The sequence below is a fragment of the Leptosomus discolor genome, chromosome 9 (assembly GCF_034619465.1).
Source record: "Leptosomus discolor isolate bLepDis1 chromosome 9, bLepDis1.hap2, whole genome shotgun sequence".
NCBI classification, from domain to species: domain Eukaryota; kingdom Metazoa; phylum Chordata; class Aves; order Leptosomiformes; family Leptosomidae; genus Leptosomus; species Leptosomus discolor.
In genome coordinates, this window is record NC_141399.1 from 45,559,232 (window position 1) to 45,579,087 (window position 19,856).

The 19,856-nt window shown below is 50.3% G+C and overlaps 1 protein-coding gene across 1 annotated transcript; it reads left to right on the forward strand.

Moving 5' to 3' along the window:
- Positions 1–2,184: 2,184 nt before the first annotated feature.
- On the forward strand, positions 2,185–19,847 carry LOC147414927 (serine/threonine-protein kinase PAK 3-like). Its single transcript, XM_086470688.1, has 16 exons — positions 2,185–2,359; positions 2,465–2,540; positions 4,587–4,718; positions 5,208–5,350; positions 6,312–6,349; positions 7,271–7,402; positions 8,087–8,243; positions 9,290–9,353; positions 10,300–10,348; positions 11,880–11,992; positions 12,698–12,815; positions 13,682–13,781; positions 14,200–14,417; positions 15,513–15,650; positions 17,225–17,290; positions 19,458–19,847. The coding sequence occupies exons 1-16, from the start codon at positions 2,185–2,187 to the stop codon at positions 19,845–19,847; spliced, it is 2,109 nt and encodes a 702-aa protein (XP_086326814.1).
- Positions 19,848–19,856: the final 9 nt, after the last annotated feature.

Sequence of the window (19,856 nt, forward strand, 5' to 3'; positions counted from 1 at the left end):
CTCCGGCGGCACCGCGCTCCCCCGCCATGCCCGCCCCGCGCCCCCTCACCGCCGCCCCCTGCCCGCCCCGCCGGGCCTCACGGGCAAGATGGCGGCCGCCCCCCTCCCGCCAGGGCCGGCGGGCAGGGCGGGAGCGGGCGCGGGGCGCGGGCGCCCTCCAGCGGTGACGGGCGCTCACGGCAGCGGGCGGCGCCGTCCCGCCCTGCCGCTGCCCCGCCGACCCGGGGGCCGTCCCCGGCAGGAGCCTGGCCTGAGGGAGCGGCGGCGACCGGGCAGCGAGGGGCGGGCGGCGGGGAGGGGTCGCGCTGCTGTGGGGCGGCTCGCAGCAGCCGAAGGCTCGGCTCGGCCGCTGGGTCTTTCTCCCGGCACGGCGTGTGCCGCGTCCGGGCAGCGCCAGCCTGGGTGGCCTGGGGCGGAGGAGCGATGCAAAGGCGCGGGCTGTGGCGCCCAGGCCGTGCCGGGCTTCGTGCCGACTCCTGTGGCGTAGAACAGCCCTTCAGCCTTCCTAACTCGCCGCCGCTATGGGCGGTGCTGCCCCAGCAGGACCGACAGAGCCGGTCGCTTTCCCCCGAAGCTGCAGCAGGCGGTAACGCGCCGCTCCCGAACGCTGGCTGACAGCTGCAGGCCTGGCTGCTCACCGTCGACCTCGGCGACCGCCTCTGCACCCGCGGGCAGGGGATGGCGCGGGAGTCAGGCTGTGTGTCTGCCCCGCAGCCGTCCTAGGGCGAGAACTGGAACCAGCGAGGATTTCGTTGAGACAGACAGCAAAGCCGCGGGTGGAGTGGAGCTCTTCCAGCCGCGACAGCACCGCTGTGCGCTGTGCTCGGCAAGGTCAGTGCAGCGTTCCCCGCTGAGGGCACCGGCCTGGGGTGCCGGAGGAGACGGGTAAGCGTCAGCCTGAGCCTAACGGGGGGAAGCGTCCCGGGGGTTCCCAGAGCTCGCCCTGATGGGGGAGGAGGGAAAGGGAATGGGAACGCAGCCGTGAGGGCAGAAGCTGGGCTTCACTGAAACCGAAGGCGTTCGAGGTCAACTGCAGCGCTCTGCCTGCAGCTGAGGGCTGGTGAGCGGCTCCGAACCACAGCGCAGCGTCGAGCAGGAGTCGTGAGGCACCGCTGTTGTGCAGCCAGGGACGGGGCTTGGCCTTCCTCAGGGTGAGGGACAGCAAGGAAGGCTACAGTGCGATGGGGACCGTGATGAGCTGGGAACTGCTCCGGGGAAAGTGGGGAGCAGTTGTGAAGGAAAAGGCAGGCAGGGGAGAGAACTGTGCAGTGAACAGCCGAGATGCGTTTTGCTTCTCGAGCAAGCTGAAAAAACGTCACTTCTTTTATCTGAAACTGACTGTTTCGTTTCAGAAATTAACGAACATTTTTCCCCCCCCTTCTTTCGGTACCCCTGTTCTTAGCGCTCACCAACAGGCTGTTTGTGTCTGCTCCTCGCTGAGGTACCGCGCTTGGGACTTGGTGGTGCTCTTCAAAGCTGTGCCACAAACAGCCCTACGGTACCAGGCGTGTGTGGTAACAGGAGAGAAGGAGGAAGACTGGAATTGTTTCCAGGCTACAGTCGTTTTGCTGCTCAGGTTTTGACTGGTCCTAAAGCGACTCTATTGCTCATTTTTATGTGCGAGAAAGTATTGAATTGGTACTTCTGAATGAATTTCCTTTGGGCAGATTGTTCTGTTTGAAGCCCGGCACTCCCAGGACCTAACCCTCTGCAAACACAGAGCAGGGAGGGAACAGAGATCCTGATGCTTGCTGTCCATATCCCCCCAACAGGCACCTTGTTTCTTACACCGTAAGAATGGTTCACTACTGATAGAGTTTCAGGTACCAGGTAGTTTCAGTGGATCATTTAAATTTTGCTTTGGAAGTCTGGCTTCAGAGGACAATTTGGATTGTAAACAGCTACAGGAAAAAAGTTGTAAACAAAAATTTAAAAAGCCTTTAACAGGGATTAAAAAAAGAAAAGCTTTAGTTTAGTGGTAATGCAGTGACCCTTAGGAATTGGCCGCTGCATTTATTTCTAGCAGTAATCTTCTTCGCAGCAAAGCGCTACTAGAGAGGCTTCCGAATTCCACCAGAAGGCTTTTGTCGTCCCCTTTCTCCCCAGGACGCCAGCCTTGGCGTCCTGACCTGACAGGCTTGCTTTCTGTTCTGCTTTTGCAGGAGGCTGTGAGGGCTGCTGAAGATGTCCGATAGTCTCGATATTGAAGAGAAACCTCCAGCCCCACCGCTGAGAATGAACAGCAACAATCGCGATTCTTCAGCCCTAAACCACAGTTCCAAACCGCTCCCCATGGCCCCCGAGGAGAAGAACAAGAAAGCCAGGCTTCGCTCCATCTTCCCGGGAGGAGGGGATAAAAGTAAAGTATCAGCAGCGCGAACGGGCGTCTACGTCTCGGTTTGCTTCCTGTTGGCTGTGGGGCATCGCGTTTACCTTCTGCCCCCGTTTTCTGTTTTGGTTGCAGAACATGCTACAGCCCTTCCAAAGCCTTCTGTTCCGATTGCTCTAATCACGTGTTTCCAAGGAGGGGGAGGCGTTCAGTCAGTTACTTCCTTGCAGTTGGAAAGCCAGTAACACGTGCCTGCGTTGTGCGACTGGCCTTTGAAAAATAACTTTCTGGTGAAGCTGGGGAATCCTGTCCTTTGGATTTTGCTTTGCGTTTGCAGTAAAAAACGGAGCTCAGGTGGTGTAATTTTGAAGAGACCTGTGCAGCAGTGAGAAGGCAACGTGCCTGAGGCTTTTGGGTCGTTTATTTTAAATGCCCTTACATTCCAGGAATGGGAGCAAGGCTCTTGTTGCTTTTGCAGCAGGGGGGGCCGCAGAAGGGCTTGGTTTGAAACCTGCTAGTGCGATGACAGCACGAGAGTCTCTGAAACATGCAGGAGACAGCATTTCAGTTGCGTTCTTTGAAGTGCACTGGCAGAAAGGAGCGTGTTTTGAGTTAGCGCGTTCACAGAATTAAGGGAAGGGGTCTTCTCTTTTTGTAATGCCGTGGGAAGTGATGGGCTGCGCCCACGAGTGCTGAGGGAGCTGGCTGATGTCACTGCAAGGCCACTCTTGGTTCTCTTTGAAAAGCTGCGGTGCCTGGGGATGCTCCTGATGACTGTAAAAAAAGCAAATGTCACTGCTGTCTTTAAGAAGGAGGATGTGGGGAACTAGGGGCTGGTCAGCCTCACCTCAGTCCCTGGGAAGCTGGTGGAGCAAGTCCTCCTGGAAGCCATTTCCACACAAAGGCAGGCTAAGAATGGGACCAGGAACAGTCAGCCCAGGTTTCATGCTGAACCACCCTGACGGCCTTCTACCAGGAGGTGTCAGGCTTGGTGGCGATGGGAGAGCAGTGGGTGTTAGTTCTGCTTTAGGAAGGTGTTCAACACAGCCTGCCATGGTGTCCTCACAGACAAACTGATGAAGTACAGTCTAGGCGAGTGGACAGTGAGGTGGGCTGAAAAGTGGCCGAGCTGCTGGGCTCAAAGAGTTGTGATCAGCAGCAGGAAATGCAGCTGGATTTTGAGAGGGATTCCACCTTTGCTGTGCCTCGCTGCTCCCCCAGTTCCCTCAGAGCTCCAGCTCAGCTGCGCTGCTCAGCCGCCCCACTCATGAGTCTCTCCCACAGGTCATGTGGAGCGGCTGGAGCGAGTCTGGCACTCAAAACTCCTCACAGGCAGCAGAAGGCACAGTTTCAGCCCTGTGGAAATGTACTTCAGGTGTAGCTTTTCATTCAGTAAGCCCTGCAATTCGCTGGTAGGTGTTGGCTGTGCAGTGTATGGGGAAAATGACAGGCTTTCAAATTTAGGAAATTATACTGGGTATTTAAAGCAATTTGTCATCAATATAATTTCAACACCGAGATGCGGCTTTCAGCGATGGGGTCAGTGTTCAAATGCCACCCTCACTCGTAAGACATCCGAGAATTCATGCAAGGCTTTGGCACTCTCAGCCCGTTTCCCGAGTCCCCAGTTTCCGCATCTTTACAGTAGCGAACCTAGAGAGCTATGGGAGCTCGAAAGAGAGACATCCTTAGCAGCGGTGGTAGGACTCAGTGTGAGGATTCTGAGAATTTCCATGCGGATTCTTAACCCCGCCGCGTTCCCTGGTGTGCTGAAAACGAATTGTACCAGGGTGGGGTTTCCCTTTTAATCCGACAGCAGGCGTCATTGCAGCAAGATGTGTTTGCGTTATTAAGCATTAAAAATCCAGTGTAAAGCTCCTAAAATGCACGGTGTTGTCCACAAGTATAGAACAGTCATGTTGTGTCTGCACTGAATCACCAGGAAAACCAGCTAAGCCTTAAATCATTATTCCATGGGAAGAGGAGAGTTGATTTAAAGATGAGTGTCATGGCCTTTTTTTCCCATCACAGTCGTAACTTTCTTTTCTTTTTAAAGTTAGATCCTGGTTTTAGCTCTCTATTTTGGTAGAGAAGAGAATGATTGCATCTAATGTCTAAGCTCCTAATTTGAATTGTAAGGTGTCAATCAAAGTTTCCGAAAGTAATCTTACAGGTAGCACGGGATCTTGGTAAAGGTCTGTGAGGCTGCGGCTGTTCAGTATTCTAAATGCTGATTCTTTCCCGTTGACATCTACAGGGCATTCCAGAGCAGTGGGGCCAGGCTACTGCAGACCTCCAACATAACAAAACTGGAGCAGCAGAAGAAGCCACAAGCTGTCCTAGATGTTCTCAAACGTTCTGATTCCAAAGAGAGAGTTAACAACCAGAAGTAGCTGAGCTTTACGTCAGGAGGTAAGTCGACATCTCGCTGGGAAAAAGGGGGTGTCAGGCCCCGAGAGGAGCCAGACGGACGTTCGACGTTCAAGTGGTCAAGAAGCATTCTTAGGAAACTCATTGACTTTTCTTTGTCGCTTGTTTTTTGAACTAAGTTACTAGATGGAACAACCATGACCATTTTTAGTCAGAAGCATTAGTGGCCGAAGGTCACGTTTCCTTTTTGTCTTTGCATCCTTGTTCCTTCACAGTGTTCAGATGGGGGTACAGGGTGTGCTTGTTTTGTGCGTTTTCTGAGCTACTCTTGGATCCTTTGAGCAATAGGTTCCAGACTAAGAGGATTTTTTGGGGTACTTTGTGATTGAGCCCGTTTTTCAAGGATATCCTTGCATCAGCTGCCGAGCAGAGTTGGTTGCTATGCATGACATCACAAACCACCCTAGGCGGGCTGCTATTGTGATGTAACAGGACCGTTGCCTCAGAGGAGAGGGAAGGTGTCGGTGCCCAGAGCAGTCTCCGTAGCACACTCCTTCCGGGAGGGTGTGACGAGAGTGCCGTTTTGTCCCCTTGGTCAGGCCCAGTCTGCAGACTTGTCGTGTGGCGTTGCGAAGATGAAGAAGCAAGTCTGTGACGTGATTTTCCATGTCCTTTTGTCTTTGGCCCATTCTTTCTGTTATTTGCTAGACAAAATCTGGCTGATGACAGATCTAGTAGGTAAGCAGAGGGTCTGATGAGGTGCAGGGTATCTGGCTTTTGCATCGGTGTGTTCTTTTGCTGTTCCGTAATCACGGAGTTGATTTTCAAGCAAAAATACCATTAAGTTACCAGTGGTCCGGAGGATGCAACAAAGGTGATGAGGGGGCTGGAAGCACCTCCCCTGCGAGGACAGGCTGAGAGAGTTGGGCTTGTTCAGCCTGGAGAAGAGGAGGCTGCGGGGAGACCTCCTAGTGCCCTTCCAGTACTTAAAGGGGGGCTGCAGGAAAGGAGGGGAGGGACTCTTTGTCAGGGAGGGTAGTGACAGGACGAGGGGTAACGGTTCCTAACTGAAAGAGGGGAGATTTAGGTTAGAGATGAGGAAGAAATCCTTCCCTGGGAGGGTGGTGAGGCACTGGCACAGGTTGCCCAGAGCAGCTGTGGCTGCCTCCTCCCTGGCAGTGGTCAAGGCCAGGCTGGATGGGGCTTGGAGCAACCTGCTCTAGTGGAAGGTGTCCCTGCCCATGGCAGGGGTTTGGAGCTGGGTGGCCTTTAAGGTGCCTTCCAGCCCAAACCGTTCTACCAAAAAAGGCTGCGGTAGCTCTTGGGCAGAACAGAAGCATTGACTGTAATAGAGCAATTTGTGTTTTCTTCAGCAAGTTTCTGTTTGACTGGGGGCAAAAAAAGGGCCAAAAAATAGACCCAAGAAACTGTAGAAAAAGAATAACCTGGTATATTGTCCTGCTCTCTTGCTTGCAATGTAAAATAACTATTGCTGCCAGAGGGCTGTTGTGGACGAAAAATGCGATCTGTTTGGATTTACGTGTTTTGTGGGACTCCCCACAACAGGCAGTTTTATAACAGCATCTGGTTAATTTTCCCTTGCCCATTGCAGATAAAAGCGCCCGTGGATACATGGAAGCCTGTTCTTCGGTAAGTGTGAAAGTTACCTTTTACTTGCCTAGCGTTTAGGAACTGTGGAGCGAGCTGTGAGCGTTGCCTTTTGTGACAGAGTGCCAGCCTTGAGAGGGTGGGCCCTTAAACTGGCGTTTAGAACGTCTGACGTATCATTCCCGGCGTTGGCCAGATTAGCAGCCTGTTTCACCATTTCCCTTTAAAAGTTGGCTTTTATTCTCCAATGCCTGTAAGGGGAGGCTGGGTGAGCAGTCGGGATGCCTGCCTGGCAGCCCCGGGCAGGGCGGCGCGGTGCACCTTGCTGCTGAGAGGGCTGCATTCACTCTGGGCTCCGGGCGAAGAGTGGAGAGATCAATGTGTTCACTTCTGATTGGGTGAAGAGGAGGATGGTGCTGCAAAAGGAGCTGCTGAACAGGGAAATTCAGCGCTGTGGGAACAGGCAACACGATTACCCCTCGGGTGAATTAGTAGAGAGACAAACAGCCTTTCTCTCCAAAACGCGATTCCCACCAAGATGATGGAGGAGGCCTTGCACTTTGAAGTGTGTGAATTAACCTGGCCAGTGGACAGCTGTCAGCTTCTGGTTAACGTTACCGTTTCTGCGCACCCAATGCTAAAGCAATTCACCAGCGAGCAGATGTGGTTCCTAGTGATGTACTCGAGCATTACATTTGTGAAATTAGACTCTAACTAAGGCCGGGAATGATGTAGTTGTTTGTAGCAAACACAAACAGCACCAAGGCGAATGAACGAAACCGCCCAGTAATTTGTAACCTTTAAATCGTGTTGTGCCGTGTGGAACTTAGCACTGAGGCCTGTAGGACTACAGACGTGTCTAGATTGGTTGCTGGTGTCTGAGCAGACTAAAGTTTTGTGTGGTTCTCAAACCTCTGAAGTGCCAAAGTGGTGACTGTCACTCATGCTGCTGTCTGTCCACAGAGCACAAAACCAGCATCAGAACCCCCGCTAGCTCCCTCTGTTTCTGAGGCAGAGGATGAAGATGATGAAGAGGAGGAAGATGACAATGAACCTCCACCTGTTATTGCACCACGGCCTGAACATACAAAATCAGTAAGTCCCAGCTTTGGTTAGCGCTGCAGGGGGTGTAATTCAGAGCTGCGTGTTTCTGATCAGACAGCATTTGCCGCTGACGGATGGACGGGCTGGAGTCCTCCCGTGACCTAGGGCTTCACCTGAGTCACTGACACACCCCTTAGCTTTTCCATGGCTGCAGTTTGGTGAGGAGAACCCTCCACAGCTCTGCCTTGTGCAGAGAAGGGAGGTCTGTGAAGGACCGGAACGCAGTTCCAAACGGCCACTCCCTAAGGCTTGAAATCCTGCTGAGAAGTCAGTTCCACCGCTGTGATCAGAAAAGGGAGATGCTTCCTGCTTCTATTCGGACACTTGGGTACCAACTAAAGCGTCGTTTTGTTACCCCTGAAAACACATGAGCATGGAGGAGCAAGGCTCTGGGGCCCTGGTCAGATCTATTTCTCTCTTCTTATAACGCAGTAAATTCATTGTTTCGGGCATCTTTCCGAAAATCAATGAAAATTGAAAATGAAACTGGCCATGAACTTGTGTAAAACCAGCCTTTCATGTTTGCCTGTTGAGTTTGAGAAGGGGACGGCAAAACCAAACATTGTCGAAGAGCCCTGGATGGGGCAGACAGGATCTTCCTAAGGGTTTGCATGTAAAATAGGATCTCAGGGCATGTCTGCAAGCCACTTTTCTGACACAAAATACTTGTCACAGATCAACACACGCTCTGTCATTGAACCTGCCGCTGCACCAGCACCAGCTGAAGAAGCCACCACTCCTCAGCCTGAAAACTCAAACACTTCGTCCAGAAACACGGATGGGCAGCGAGAAAAATCCAAAATGACAGATGAGGAGATCCTAGAGAAACTGAGTACGTATTCTGTATTTCTTGTCTGATAAAGCTGTGTACGCTGTGTGCGCGTCTCGGGGTTATAGGTACTCAATGGTCATCCTCAGTTTAGTGTCACAGAGACTCGACTCCCTGCACAAACTGTTCCTGTGCTTAAGAGGAAGCAAGAGAGCACTCTGGGCATTGCTTCTGCCACCGAGGGTAGCTGTGACAGGGTTGGCTTTGCCTGAGCTGCCTTCTAGGCTAAAGGCAAAAGCAGAGTTTGTTTCTGGTTGAGCAGAGAAGGCTGTGACCTAGTGAATGACCTGGTGAACTCCTGTGTGCTAATGGCCAAATGGAGCAGAATATTTAGGTTCCTCAGTTGTCTTTAGACTCCTGATTCTCAGCTGTCCTTGGAGCAAAACACTTTGCAGAAGTCTGCTGGGGTTTTGGTTTGGGATATTTTGGTGTGGTGTTTTTGTGTTGGGTTTTGGTTTGGGTTTTGTAGTTTTTTTAAACCCTTGGACAACTACAGCACTAAGCTGATTCTTTTAAGCCTCAAGGCGCTCCCCTGCCCCAGATATTCTATTGGTGTCATTTCTTCTCCTGCAGCTCCCATTAGTGATCCTGCCAGGGCCAGCAAAATTGTTTAACAGGGAGCGTACCAGGTGGTGGTGATGCCCCGTTGTCTTGCCATGCTGGCAGGCAGGATTCCAGAAGCCCAACTGCAATTAATCTTCAGAAGACTTCAGCCTTCTGTTGAGTCGCACAGACTATTTATTCCTAAGACAATGAAGGCTCTGTTGTTCCAGCGCTCATGAATGTTTCTAGACAGCAAACACTTGCATTGGTACTTGTTCTTTTCTGATATCTGGCTCCTGTGAATGTTCCTCCATGTTCTTGGTTTCCTGTCAAGGTAACTCTCCAAAGGACTGTAGAAAATCAGGCTTCGGGGAGACTCTCTGTGTGCTGCGGAGCTGCTTGTGTTGTTGTCGTTGCCTACAAATGGCTCACAGCCCCAGAGAGTGGGGCTGCGTTTCTGACCTGCTGGAAGGCGGAATCTCCATTGTTAATGTTGTTTCTTTCAGGGAGCATTGTGAGCGTGGGAGATCCTAAGAAGAAATACACTGGATTTGAAAAAATCGGGCAAGGGTAAGTCCAGTCACAGTTACTTACACAGAAACACGGGCCAGGTATTTTGCTGGTGTAATACCAAGCGTGAAGTCAGGCAAGCTCCCAAGGTGTTCAGACACTGGTTTTAGACTCTCCTGTCTCTCCGTACTGATCAGAGTTCTTAACTGTGGTCAGAAGGCGTCATCAAAGAATACTTGATGCTGGCAGTGTCTTGTCTGCTGTGGCAAGGAGCAGGACCTGGAAGATCTCCTGTCCCTCAAGTTTGTGGCACCCGTTTGCTTATTTTCTTAGGAGAAATCATTTTTGTATGTCTCAAAATACTACGGCCACGCTAGAGAAAGGAGAAACAACTTTATTGCCTGAAAGAGCAGCTTGCAACCCGATAGTTGTCAGATAAATAACAGCTCTCAATAACATTTATTTCACATATTTTGCTTGAAAAAGTATTCAGTGATCAGGCTTATAACTGCATAGTTATGCATGGTGTTGCCTGAGTTTTGCAGATAGATCCAAATAAGAGGTGTGAGAAGGCACAACTAGACTGTGTGTGTTACATTCTCTGGAAAGAAACCACACCCACCCACCCACCCACCCATCAAGAAAAGGAAAAAAAAAAAAATAAAAAAAGGAGAAGGAAAAAATAAAGCCCAAGAGAGCAAAACTGGAGAAAATGGGAAAAGAATTAAATGTATTATTTTCCCCGCCCTTCAGTTTTGAACTAAAATAATTTAGTATGAACATTGGAGATTAGCACCAGCCCTTTCTCTTCATGTTGGACATCAGTTTTCTCTTGGATAAAGGGGGCTGGTGGGCTCGTGGGCTGCTGCACTGTGCGCTGCTGGCTGAGGGAGTGCAGGAACCAAGGTGTTTTAGAAACACTAGAGGCAGCAGAGATCTCCTGTCAGGGCTTTCACTTACAGGGTCTAAACCACTGCTCATTTCTTCACTGCTCTTTTGTCTCTAGGGCGTCTGGAACTGTTTATGTGGCACTCGACATTGCCACGGGACAAGAGGTAAGTGTCAACAACCCCAGCAGATTTTGCAGGTGTTCAGTGCTTTTCCCCCCGGTGCGAACTGTGGCTGGGCTTTCGGATCGCCAGGAGATCTTTACTGCCAAGGCTGCTGTTCCTCTGAAGCACAGACTGGCGCCAGCCTGCAACATAGCTCATGTGCTGTCTTCAGGTTTTCGGGGAAAGCTCTTTAAGGGCCATGTGGTTCTGTGCCTCAGGAACTGAGCGCTTGCTGCGCTCAGGACACGCTAGCTCTGTCTTAGTTACTGAATGTATTAGTGCATCCACTCGCTGCTGAAGGCTGCGGTCATTCAGTCCCAATTTACCTTAATCCCAGGTTCAGGCAGTGATACTGTTTAGCATCTTTTCCATCATGTGTTCCATCTTCAAAGACCTAACTAAGGAGAGATCGCTGCGTTTCAGACGCAGTTTTGTGTGTTAGTCGTCCTGAAGCTGGTTGGCCCGCACACTGACAAATGAGAAGACGTATATCAAGAGCAAAGGTCTCTCCAAAACAATACGGTCGTGTTTAGGTCCGGTGTCGGTGACAGCCCATGCCAGGCCGTGAACTGGTTGCAGGGAAGTGGGGGCCAGGGGCTTGAGAAGCAAATCATGATGAGGCAGAGGCGGGATGGCTACAGAGGTTCAGAGCAAAAGTGGTCATTTTAGTAATCAACAGACAAAGTGGTGTCTTAACGAATCCTGTTGTTCCTTGGGGCTACAGCTTAAGATTTCTGGTTGACCATTTCTGGCTGTCAGCAAATACCATCTGAATGTTACGGGTATTTCTCCTCCACCTGCAGTGCTGCACTTTATACCTGCTCTTAGGTGGAGTTCTACAAGGGATCTAAAAGCCCTAAGCTCTGCTTATAACCCTGGGTGTATCCATACGATACCATAGAACGGATTATTGGTTTTAAACGCGGAAAAGCATTGCAAATCTTAACTGTGTGAAAGAATGGTGTTTAGAGTTGCAAAATCAAAGTTCAAGACGTTAGGAGGTGCTAGAATCATATTTTCTTTGCGTAACCTTAAGGATCTTTTTAGTACTGCATTTGATAAGGGAGGTATGTTTGAGTTTGCTTTCAGTGATGCAGTCAAGAATAACAGCAGTTGCTAAAATAATGATCAAAAATCACGTAATTGCTGAAGCATTACCAGCCGGTTTTATGTTTTTGCAGTAACAAAATCACTTCCTGCTTGCAAAATGTGCATGACTAGTAATAGTGGTGATAAACTGAGGCAGTTGAAAAGAATGTAGGTCTAGAGAGGGCTGTTAGAGATTTGTGGCTGATAGTTTAAAGACCATTTTTACAGATTCACCAATCAAAATATACATGGCCACGTGTCCTGTAAGTAGCAGCCGAGCTAGCAGAGAAACAGGGTGTTGTAGTGTGAGTTGCTGACCTCTTATGTCTAGGAACAGGACAGCTTGGCAGAGCTCTGCTACGTCATTCCAAAAACACTCCCTCCATGTTCATTCTGATCTCGTGCAACCGACTGCTCAAATTAATGGTTTTCCATGTCCCTTTAGGTGGCCATAAAGCAAATGGATCTCCATCGAGAGCCCCAAAAGGAAGTATTTCTTGATGAAATCCTGATCATGAGGGAAAACAAGAACCCAAATATTGTTAACTATTTAGACAGGTAAGTAGTTCTGGTACAATCACATGAATGTTCCTTTACGTACTGCAAGCCAAAGATTAAAAACCCTTTTGGTCTCTGGCAGAAAGTTGACCTATTTTATTGTTTATCTGCTCATATAAAATTTATGGGAGAAGATTGTGTTTTGTCTGCATTAATCTTTTCTGGCATATATAGTTTGAAGGCAGTTTTCAAAAGCCCAGATCAGCCATATCTTACTAAAACAACAGCCTGTAAGTTCACTACCTTCGTGGTTTTTTGTGCCTGGGTTTTTTGTTGTCTCTGAGTGTATTTTATGTAAGGTTTTCCAGACTGTTGACCGATGTCTGTCCTCAGTGGTACACGCCCTCCCTCCTACGGTGGACAAGTATGAAAGTTGTGTTGCCTTGTTTCTGGAGCTGATCCTGGAATTGGTGTGTTAAGATGATGAACCAGTTGACGTGCTACCTCCTGGTTCAAGATTTATCTTTGCTGGTACTAAACTGCATTTTTCACTTGCTTGCCATCTAAGACACCTAATTTTTCACTTACCTGCCTTTCTTGTTTAGACCGGACAGTTTCTAGGTACGTATAGCCTAGAAGGAATGTCCAGTCCTTTTCTTCTGTCTTCATTTAGAAATGGCCTGGAAACCAAAACCAAGTGCAGTCTTTTCCTGAGGTTATTTAGCTCTGCCTGTTCACCTGAGTGCCATTGTTTTCTTCTTTCAGCTACCTGGTCGGCGATGAGCTCTGGGTGGTTATGGAATACTTGGCCGGAGGCTCCTTAAACAATGTTGCTGCGAAGGCCTCTATGGATGAATGGCAGATCGCAGCTGTCTGTAGGGAGGTAAGGGATCTAGCGTGTGCTTCCGCTTCCCTGGCCAGGATGGTATTTCTGAACAGGTGGTAAGAACAAGAGGGATTTCATCTTGAGAGCTTTGTTTCTGTGTTGCTTTTAGAATATGGAGAAGAAAGAGCACCTTAAGTGAACTCCCTGCCGGTATCACTGCGCTTACTATACCCTGTCATTACGCTCTTGAATACTGTTATTGTATTTTCTCTTTTTTTTTTTTTCTTTTTTTTTTTTTTTTTAGTTTTACTCTTCTCAACTCTGCCTCTAAATTTAAACACGTGCCTGGAGCGTGTCTGTCCTGCGTTCCTTGCCCATAAAAGCAAACATGCTGGTGGCAGAATTTTAAAATAACAGCAAAGAAAAGTAGAGATTCATTTGTCACAGTCCTCAGCTTAAAAGGATAGCATGCCACCCAAAAAGGTGTTTACTCCTGAAAAATGAGTGACATGCTATTTCCAAATCTGCTCTAGAGCCTGACAATAAACCCTCTGTCATGCAACCGCCCACCCAACAGTGATCCACTTCATACCGAAGGGAGGGACTTTCTCATTTTGGCAAACAATGGTTTGTCGTACGGATGGAGATAGCACACTGAGTGCAGCAGCAGCCCTGCTGTCTGCGCTTTCAGGGGCTACTCTGTGACAGTAATGGACATTTCTCTTTCCAAACCTGTTACGCCTTCATTTAGAAAGTTATTACTTTAACAGTGTTGAAGGAGCAAGCTGTTCCTCTTGACGGCGCAATTTTCCGGCATTACTCACAATTCCTCTAGAAATTAAATCTTTTAGCAGCCTTTCCTTTCTTGTGTGATGAAATCAGGTCATCAGTTTTTACCCCCATGTTTCTTTGTTATCTATCAGTGCCTGCAAGCCCTGGATTTCCTTCACTCAAACGGAGTGATTCACAGAGACATCAAAAGCGACAATATTCTTCTGGGAATGGATGGATCTGTCAAATTGAGTAGGTATTCTTGGTCAGACTGTGGCATGGGGCTGCTTTTGACTGACTGCCAGTTCCCCAAAAGCGATGCCTGTGGTAGTGCACTGACCACTGCTGCAAGCTGCGAGCCCAATTCCAACGTGCAGAGAGGGGTAGAAAGGAAAAAGGTGTTGTAAAGAGTGGCTTTGGTTTGTGTATGGCCCTTCCAGCAGGAGAGACGTCCAGTCTAAAGCTTCAAGTAAACAAAAGCCATTGCAGGAAACTTGAGGGGTTTTTAAGTGGCCACTTCAGGATTTCCTTGGCTACAGCACTGAGTAAAGAGAGCACGGCCGCTTTTCCAGACAGATTCAACAACGTGTTCTCAGGCATGCAGTGGGGGTTTCTTTTGCTTGCTTTCATAATTCAAGCTGCCTTTAACCACACTTGTTTTTCTCCTCAGCTGATTTTGGCTTCAGTGCTTGGATCAGCCCTGAGCAGAGTAAACGGAGCACAATGGTCGGGACTCTGCAGTGGATGGCGCCAGAAGTGGTGTTAGGAGAAGCATACGGCCCCAAAGTGGACATCTGGTCACTTGGGATCACGGCAATAGAAATGGCAGAAGGAGAACCTCCTTACCTCCATGAAGATCCTCTTGTGGTAAGGTGCACATCAAATCAGGTCCCACTGTCTTTCAAACCTATTCCATGTTTAGACCCCCATGTGACAAAATCCCAGTCACATCAGCTGGACGTAGTTCCCCCAGGACCCGCTTCTAAAACTGTCACTGGAGCATGTCAGCATACACTGTAGCTTTGGTTGTGTCAAGGGGAGAACCTCCAAAGAGCAGTGACATGTAGCCAGGTCAGGAATGTGCCACTTTGGCCTTCAACAGTGCTTGAAATGTCTCGTGTGATTTTTGAACTCTTTGAGCTGTATCTCTGAATGACAGCAGTTTTTCAGCGGGCAGTTTCTGCAGTTGGGCAATTTTTGTGAAAAGCATTTGGACTGTATCTGCAGGCAGAGAAGTCTTTTCAAACTCGTTGCCCCTTTGCAGACACTGCAAACACTCATTGGTTATGAGTGCACCACACTGGATAAGGCTCGCCCGATGTTTTGCAAAATGACGCTCCAATTCCTGGGCCTGAGGTGTATCAGGAAGACTGGCTGATGTGGAATTTGGAGACTGCTGAAAGACAGAGTTGCAGGTGGCTCCTGTCTGCCCAGTTACGCGTTTTCTTCGTAATGTATTTGTGCATGCAGCTTAGATGTCGGTGTTGAAAATGAGGTTCCAATTTCTATTTCTTTATCCAAGGAATAAGCTGATGGATTTACTTTTTTTTCATCCGGTTACCATGTTTGTCTAGAACAGAGCAAAAAACTTGACTCCCTTTGTTTTATGGGAGCTGTACTTTAGGGAGCAGTGAGCACTGCAGAGATGCATGTTATGTAAAAATCCTTTGAAGGAATACAGCTAGACCAAATTCACTCTTTCAAATAGCCAGCAAAGCTGGTGTCAGTCGTTGGAGAAGCAAAATGCGCTTTTGCTGATGTAGTTGATACTCACTAGGTCACCCAATGAAATCAGCTGTCAAGGCAAGACCAATGTGATGTTGGAGTAGCTGTGGCTTGTATCCGGGGTTTTTTGTAGCTACAGAAAAACCGTCTCTAACCCTCTGCCAGGGAAGAAACTGGTGCTGGAGTCTGGACCTTAAAAAATGGGCAGTTACGGATAAGAAAGAAACAGGTGGAGTCTCGTGTTTGTTTTTTCTCTAGGTGATGAATTTGATAGCTATGGAAGGGACACCAGAGCTGCAGAACCCCGAGCGACTTTCTGCTTTGTTCCATGACTTTCTGAACTGCTGTCTGCAGGTGGATGTGGACAGGCGATGGTCTGCCAAGGAACTTCTGCAGGTAGAACGCAAAGCGGCTGCGAGTGAAAGAGCTGTACTGTGTAATGGTTTTCTCATCAGCTAAACTCGAAGGCATCAGAGGGAGCCCCCTCGTATTGGTCTCCAGTCTTGGTGCTTTTCAGATGAAAAATAAGTGGAATCACAGACTGGTTTGGGCTGGAAGGGACCTTTCAAGGCCATGTAGTCCAAACCCCTGCAGGAAGCAGGGACATCTTCAGCTACATCAGGTTGCTCAGAGCCCCCTCCAACCTCACCTTGCATGTCTCCAGGGATGGGGCTTCTACCGCCTCTCTGGGCAGCCTGTGCCAGTGTTTCACCACCCTCAGTGTAAAAAATGTCTTCCTTGTATCTGGTCTGAATCTGCCCTCTTGTAGTTTGAAACCGTCACCCCTTGTCCTGTTGCAACAGGCCCTGCTAAAGGGTCCCTCCCCACCTTTCTCACAGGCCCACTTTAAGCACTGGAAGGCCGCTAGAAGGTCTCCCCGGAGCCTTCTCTTCTCCAGGCTGAACAAGCCCAACTCGCTCAGCCTGTTCCATCCCTCTGATCGTTTCTGTGGCCCTATTTTGTATTTTGGTAGTATATTCAGTTTTACACGGTGGCAAAATAGCCAAAGTGCAGCGATACCAGGTGCAGAGGCCTGAAATGGGGTTGGGGACTAGTGTATACAGAGATGACCAGGGAGGAGCGCAGTGACATCAGTCACAGGCAAGCGGTCAGAGACTTGGCTGTGGGAAGGAAGGGGCTGTGGGTGCTCCCTGTGAGCATCAGAGAGGCCCTGGCTTGTCCATCCTGCCCCACTCTTAGAGGTTTCTGCTGCTGAGCCCCACTTTTAGAGGTTTCTGCCACCAAAACAGGGACGGCTGAGCAGGACATGTCACAACTCCTTCTGTTGCCTGGCAGAGTCGAGTAGATGAAAACTGCTGCAGGTTTAGGGCCAGTTTTGTGGGAGATAGGGAGTGGCGCCGTGTGCCACTTGGCTGTCCCTGCTGTGAAGGTGCCAGCCAGCGCAGGAGGGGCAGGGGATGGGGTGGTAGGCACTGCCATCCCTGCAACCCAGAGCTGAGTCCATCAGCGCTGTGTCCCTTGTCTCCCTGCTCTTTTGGTGCTGAACACCTGTACCTCAGTGGCCTTCAGAAGAGCACATGGGCCTAAATACCACTGCGATCAACGTTTCCTAGAGGTACTGGCCTTGCCTGAGGAACGGCTTGTGCCCCTCATCTCTTCTGGCAACGAAAATAGCCCATGTCTTCAGAAAACAGGAGCCTAAGTAAGCATTTGGAGTCTCCTGAAAGGAACAAGGCCCTGGGACAGCAAGCAGCATTCCCAGAGCGCTGGCAGGGCCAAAATGCCAGCAAGCTGAAGACACCTTGCTAAATGGATTAATCGAATGATGGGCCATGGTTGCCTGTGATAGCAAGGGACGGGACTAGAAGACGCAGGTGCAGATGGTCCCCTCGGTCCTATTTCTGCATGTTCCTGGTAACCAGCGGAATACTGCTTGAGCCTGTCAGTAACTGGGTTTGGAAAGTAACGGTTCCTTTCTTTTTTCTTTTTTCTTTTTTTCCTTTGGGCAGCACCCATTTTTAAAGTTAGCCAAGCCTCTCTTCAGCCTGACTCCTCTGATCATTGCAGCAAAGGAAGCAAATAAAAAAAAGCAGCTGCCAAAACCTGACGATGGCTTTTTCTCACCTCAGCTCAGTGCAGGACTGAGAAGAAAAACTTTGTAAAACCTCAACTCTTGTGCTGCAGGACGGATGGAAAGATGAAGAAACCAACAGTCACAGTCATTGTGGTAGGAGGGAGAAGAACCCAGTCCCTCGAGTAAAAATTTATTGTTTGTCTTCTTCCTGCTTCCTGGCTCCTTAATTTATTTTTAAGATGAAACAGGGCTTAAGACGGAGAGGTAATGACCGAAAATGCTTTGCTGCCTCAACCGTTTCCAAGGTAAAGCAAATGGAGTTGGACGATTCTCTTCCTTCTCACCCTGTGAATAAGCTGTACCTTCACTTTTAAATTGTCAGTTGTTTCGTAGAGACGGAAAGTCCCTTTTATGGTTGGGCTTTTTTTGGTAAGGTTTGGAATTGGAGAAGGGTCTCCTTCATTCATCAGCTCCAGACTGCACTGCCTTTTCAGTACAGCCTACTCGCTGGTATGTGCCCAGTCATGGTCCTTCTGGAGGAGGAAGAAAGGAAATTGCATTTCCAACCAAAAATGGATCGGGAGTGGGGCAGGCAAGACCTCCTGTTGCGAATCAGGCTTTCAGCTGTGAATGCATCGTGTTTCGGTTCTTGACCATTTGATTTGTATAACTAATTGTAATCTGTTTGCCTGGATGAGAGTCTTTAGTACAATGAAAAAGCAGAAAGGTCAGTCCGTGTGCTCAGAAAGGGCTCGTCTGATGCAAAGCTGCAAGAGAAAGAGGAGGTGAGAGCGGGCCCAGCCTTGCCTGGTGCTGAGCGCCAGCAGAGCCCTTGTGGAGCACAGAGCAGCCTCAGCATCCGCAGAGCCAGGCAGGAAGAAGGCGCTCGTGGAGGCAAGCAGCAGCAGACCGGCCCTGAATCGGTGAGCTTGGCCTGGAGAGGGAGTTACCACCTCCATCTTGTGCACAACCTGCAGGAGCGCGGGGTCTGTCATCTGAAGTCCCTGCTTGCGTTGAGGGCTCCTGGCTACTTCAGGCTGGTGTGACACCACCGCAAACCTGAGGCAATAGTGGCAGGTTGTTGCTTTTTAAGTCAGGCCCTTTTGCTGCTGCCCGTTGCATCTGTCATTTGTCCAGCCCGGCCATAGACTTAGGGATCGGGTACAGGCACTGCTGCTACTCCTGTTGAGGCCAGGGAGAATTTGGTCGTTGGCCTCAACGGCAGCACAACTGGTCGCTTAAGAAGCAGGTGCTGATAATGCCCTGAGTATGGGGGGCTGGAGGTGTCCCTCGGCTGAGCGGGTGGAAGAGAGCTGCCGGTTGTCCTCCTTCTCCATCGTGCAAAGCTGTCCGGGTCAGAAGTGGGTCAACATAGCAAACATGAAGCATGCAAGTCTCCCACACCTGTGTCTGCTGAGATTTTTGAGCTTCAGGCGCACAAAGGCAATTGCTTTTTGTCGCACCGTTTATATTCTTGTTAAAAAATGCTGCTCAATCAGTCTGTAGCACAGCAACAGGGGAAAAAGCCTCTCAGCTCTTGAGGTACGACTGTGGTAAGGTGCCGGTATCCACCTTCGCAGGTGAGCCAGTGGCAGGGGAGCTGCTCTAGATGGGAACTAGTAGCACAGGACTGCACCCATCGCAGTCCTGGTGAAGAGAACGCCTCCTTCTTGGGCAGAGCCCAAATGCAGTGGGGGCATAGCAGGGTTACTCGGGTGCACTGGTGCTGGGTGTGCACCGCAGGTGCTGAGTGTGCAGACATAGGTATCGGGCAGATCTGCAACAGAATTCTGCAGCTCTTGACTGGATCAGCATGTCACCGGTGCTCAACTCCAGTTCAGTCCGAAGCAACTAGTTTACGCCTGCGCTGGTGGCTGCTAGCTACCAAACCTTTTTTGCCCCTGTTACAGGCATGGGTGTGAGTTTTGCTGGGAACTTTCGACATATTCATCCTGTTTCCTGGAACCAGTTCTCAGAGCTGCCTAGTTATTCAGCCTGGAGCCCCGAGGGGCTTCCATGGGGGCTCTGGTGGCCTTTGAAGAGGCGTCGCTGAGGGTCCTTTCCATGAAATCTGAGTCTGCCTTCCATACGGGCCTTCCCTCGTCTCTCCGCCCTGCTTGCAGATTCCTCAGTTGCCTTATCTCGGTGCTTTCCCTGCATTCCCCCAGGACGCGCCAGTGCAGGGGGCAAAACGTCCTCGAGGGCGTTCCTGCCCGAGGCTCTTCCCAAGGCCAGGGCGGGAACACAGGACCGCGTCCCACCGTTGCAGAGCGCTGCCCTCGCCCCGCGCCCGCTCCGGCGGCACCGCGCTCCCCCGCCATGCCCGCCCCGCGCCCCCTCACCGCCGCCCCCTGCCCGCCCCGCCGGGCCTCACGGGCAAGATGGCGGCCGCCCCCCTCCCGCCAGGGCCGGCGGGCAGGGCGGGAGCGGGCGCGGGGCGCGGGCGCCCTCCAGCGGCGACGGGCGCTCACGGCTGCCCCGCCGACCCGGGGGCCGTCCCCGGCACGAGCTTGGCCTTATTTCTAGCAGTAATCTTCTTCGCAGCAAAGCGCTACTAGAGAGGCTTC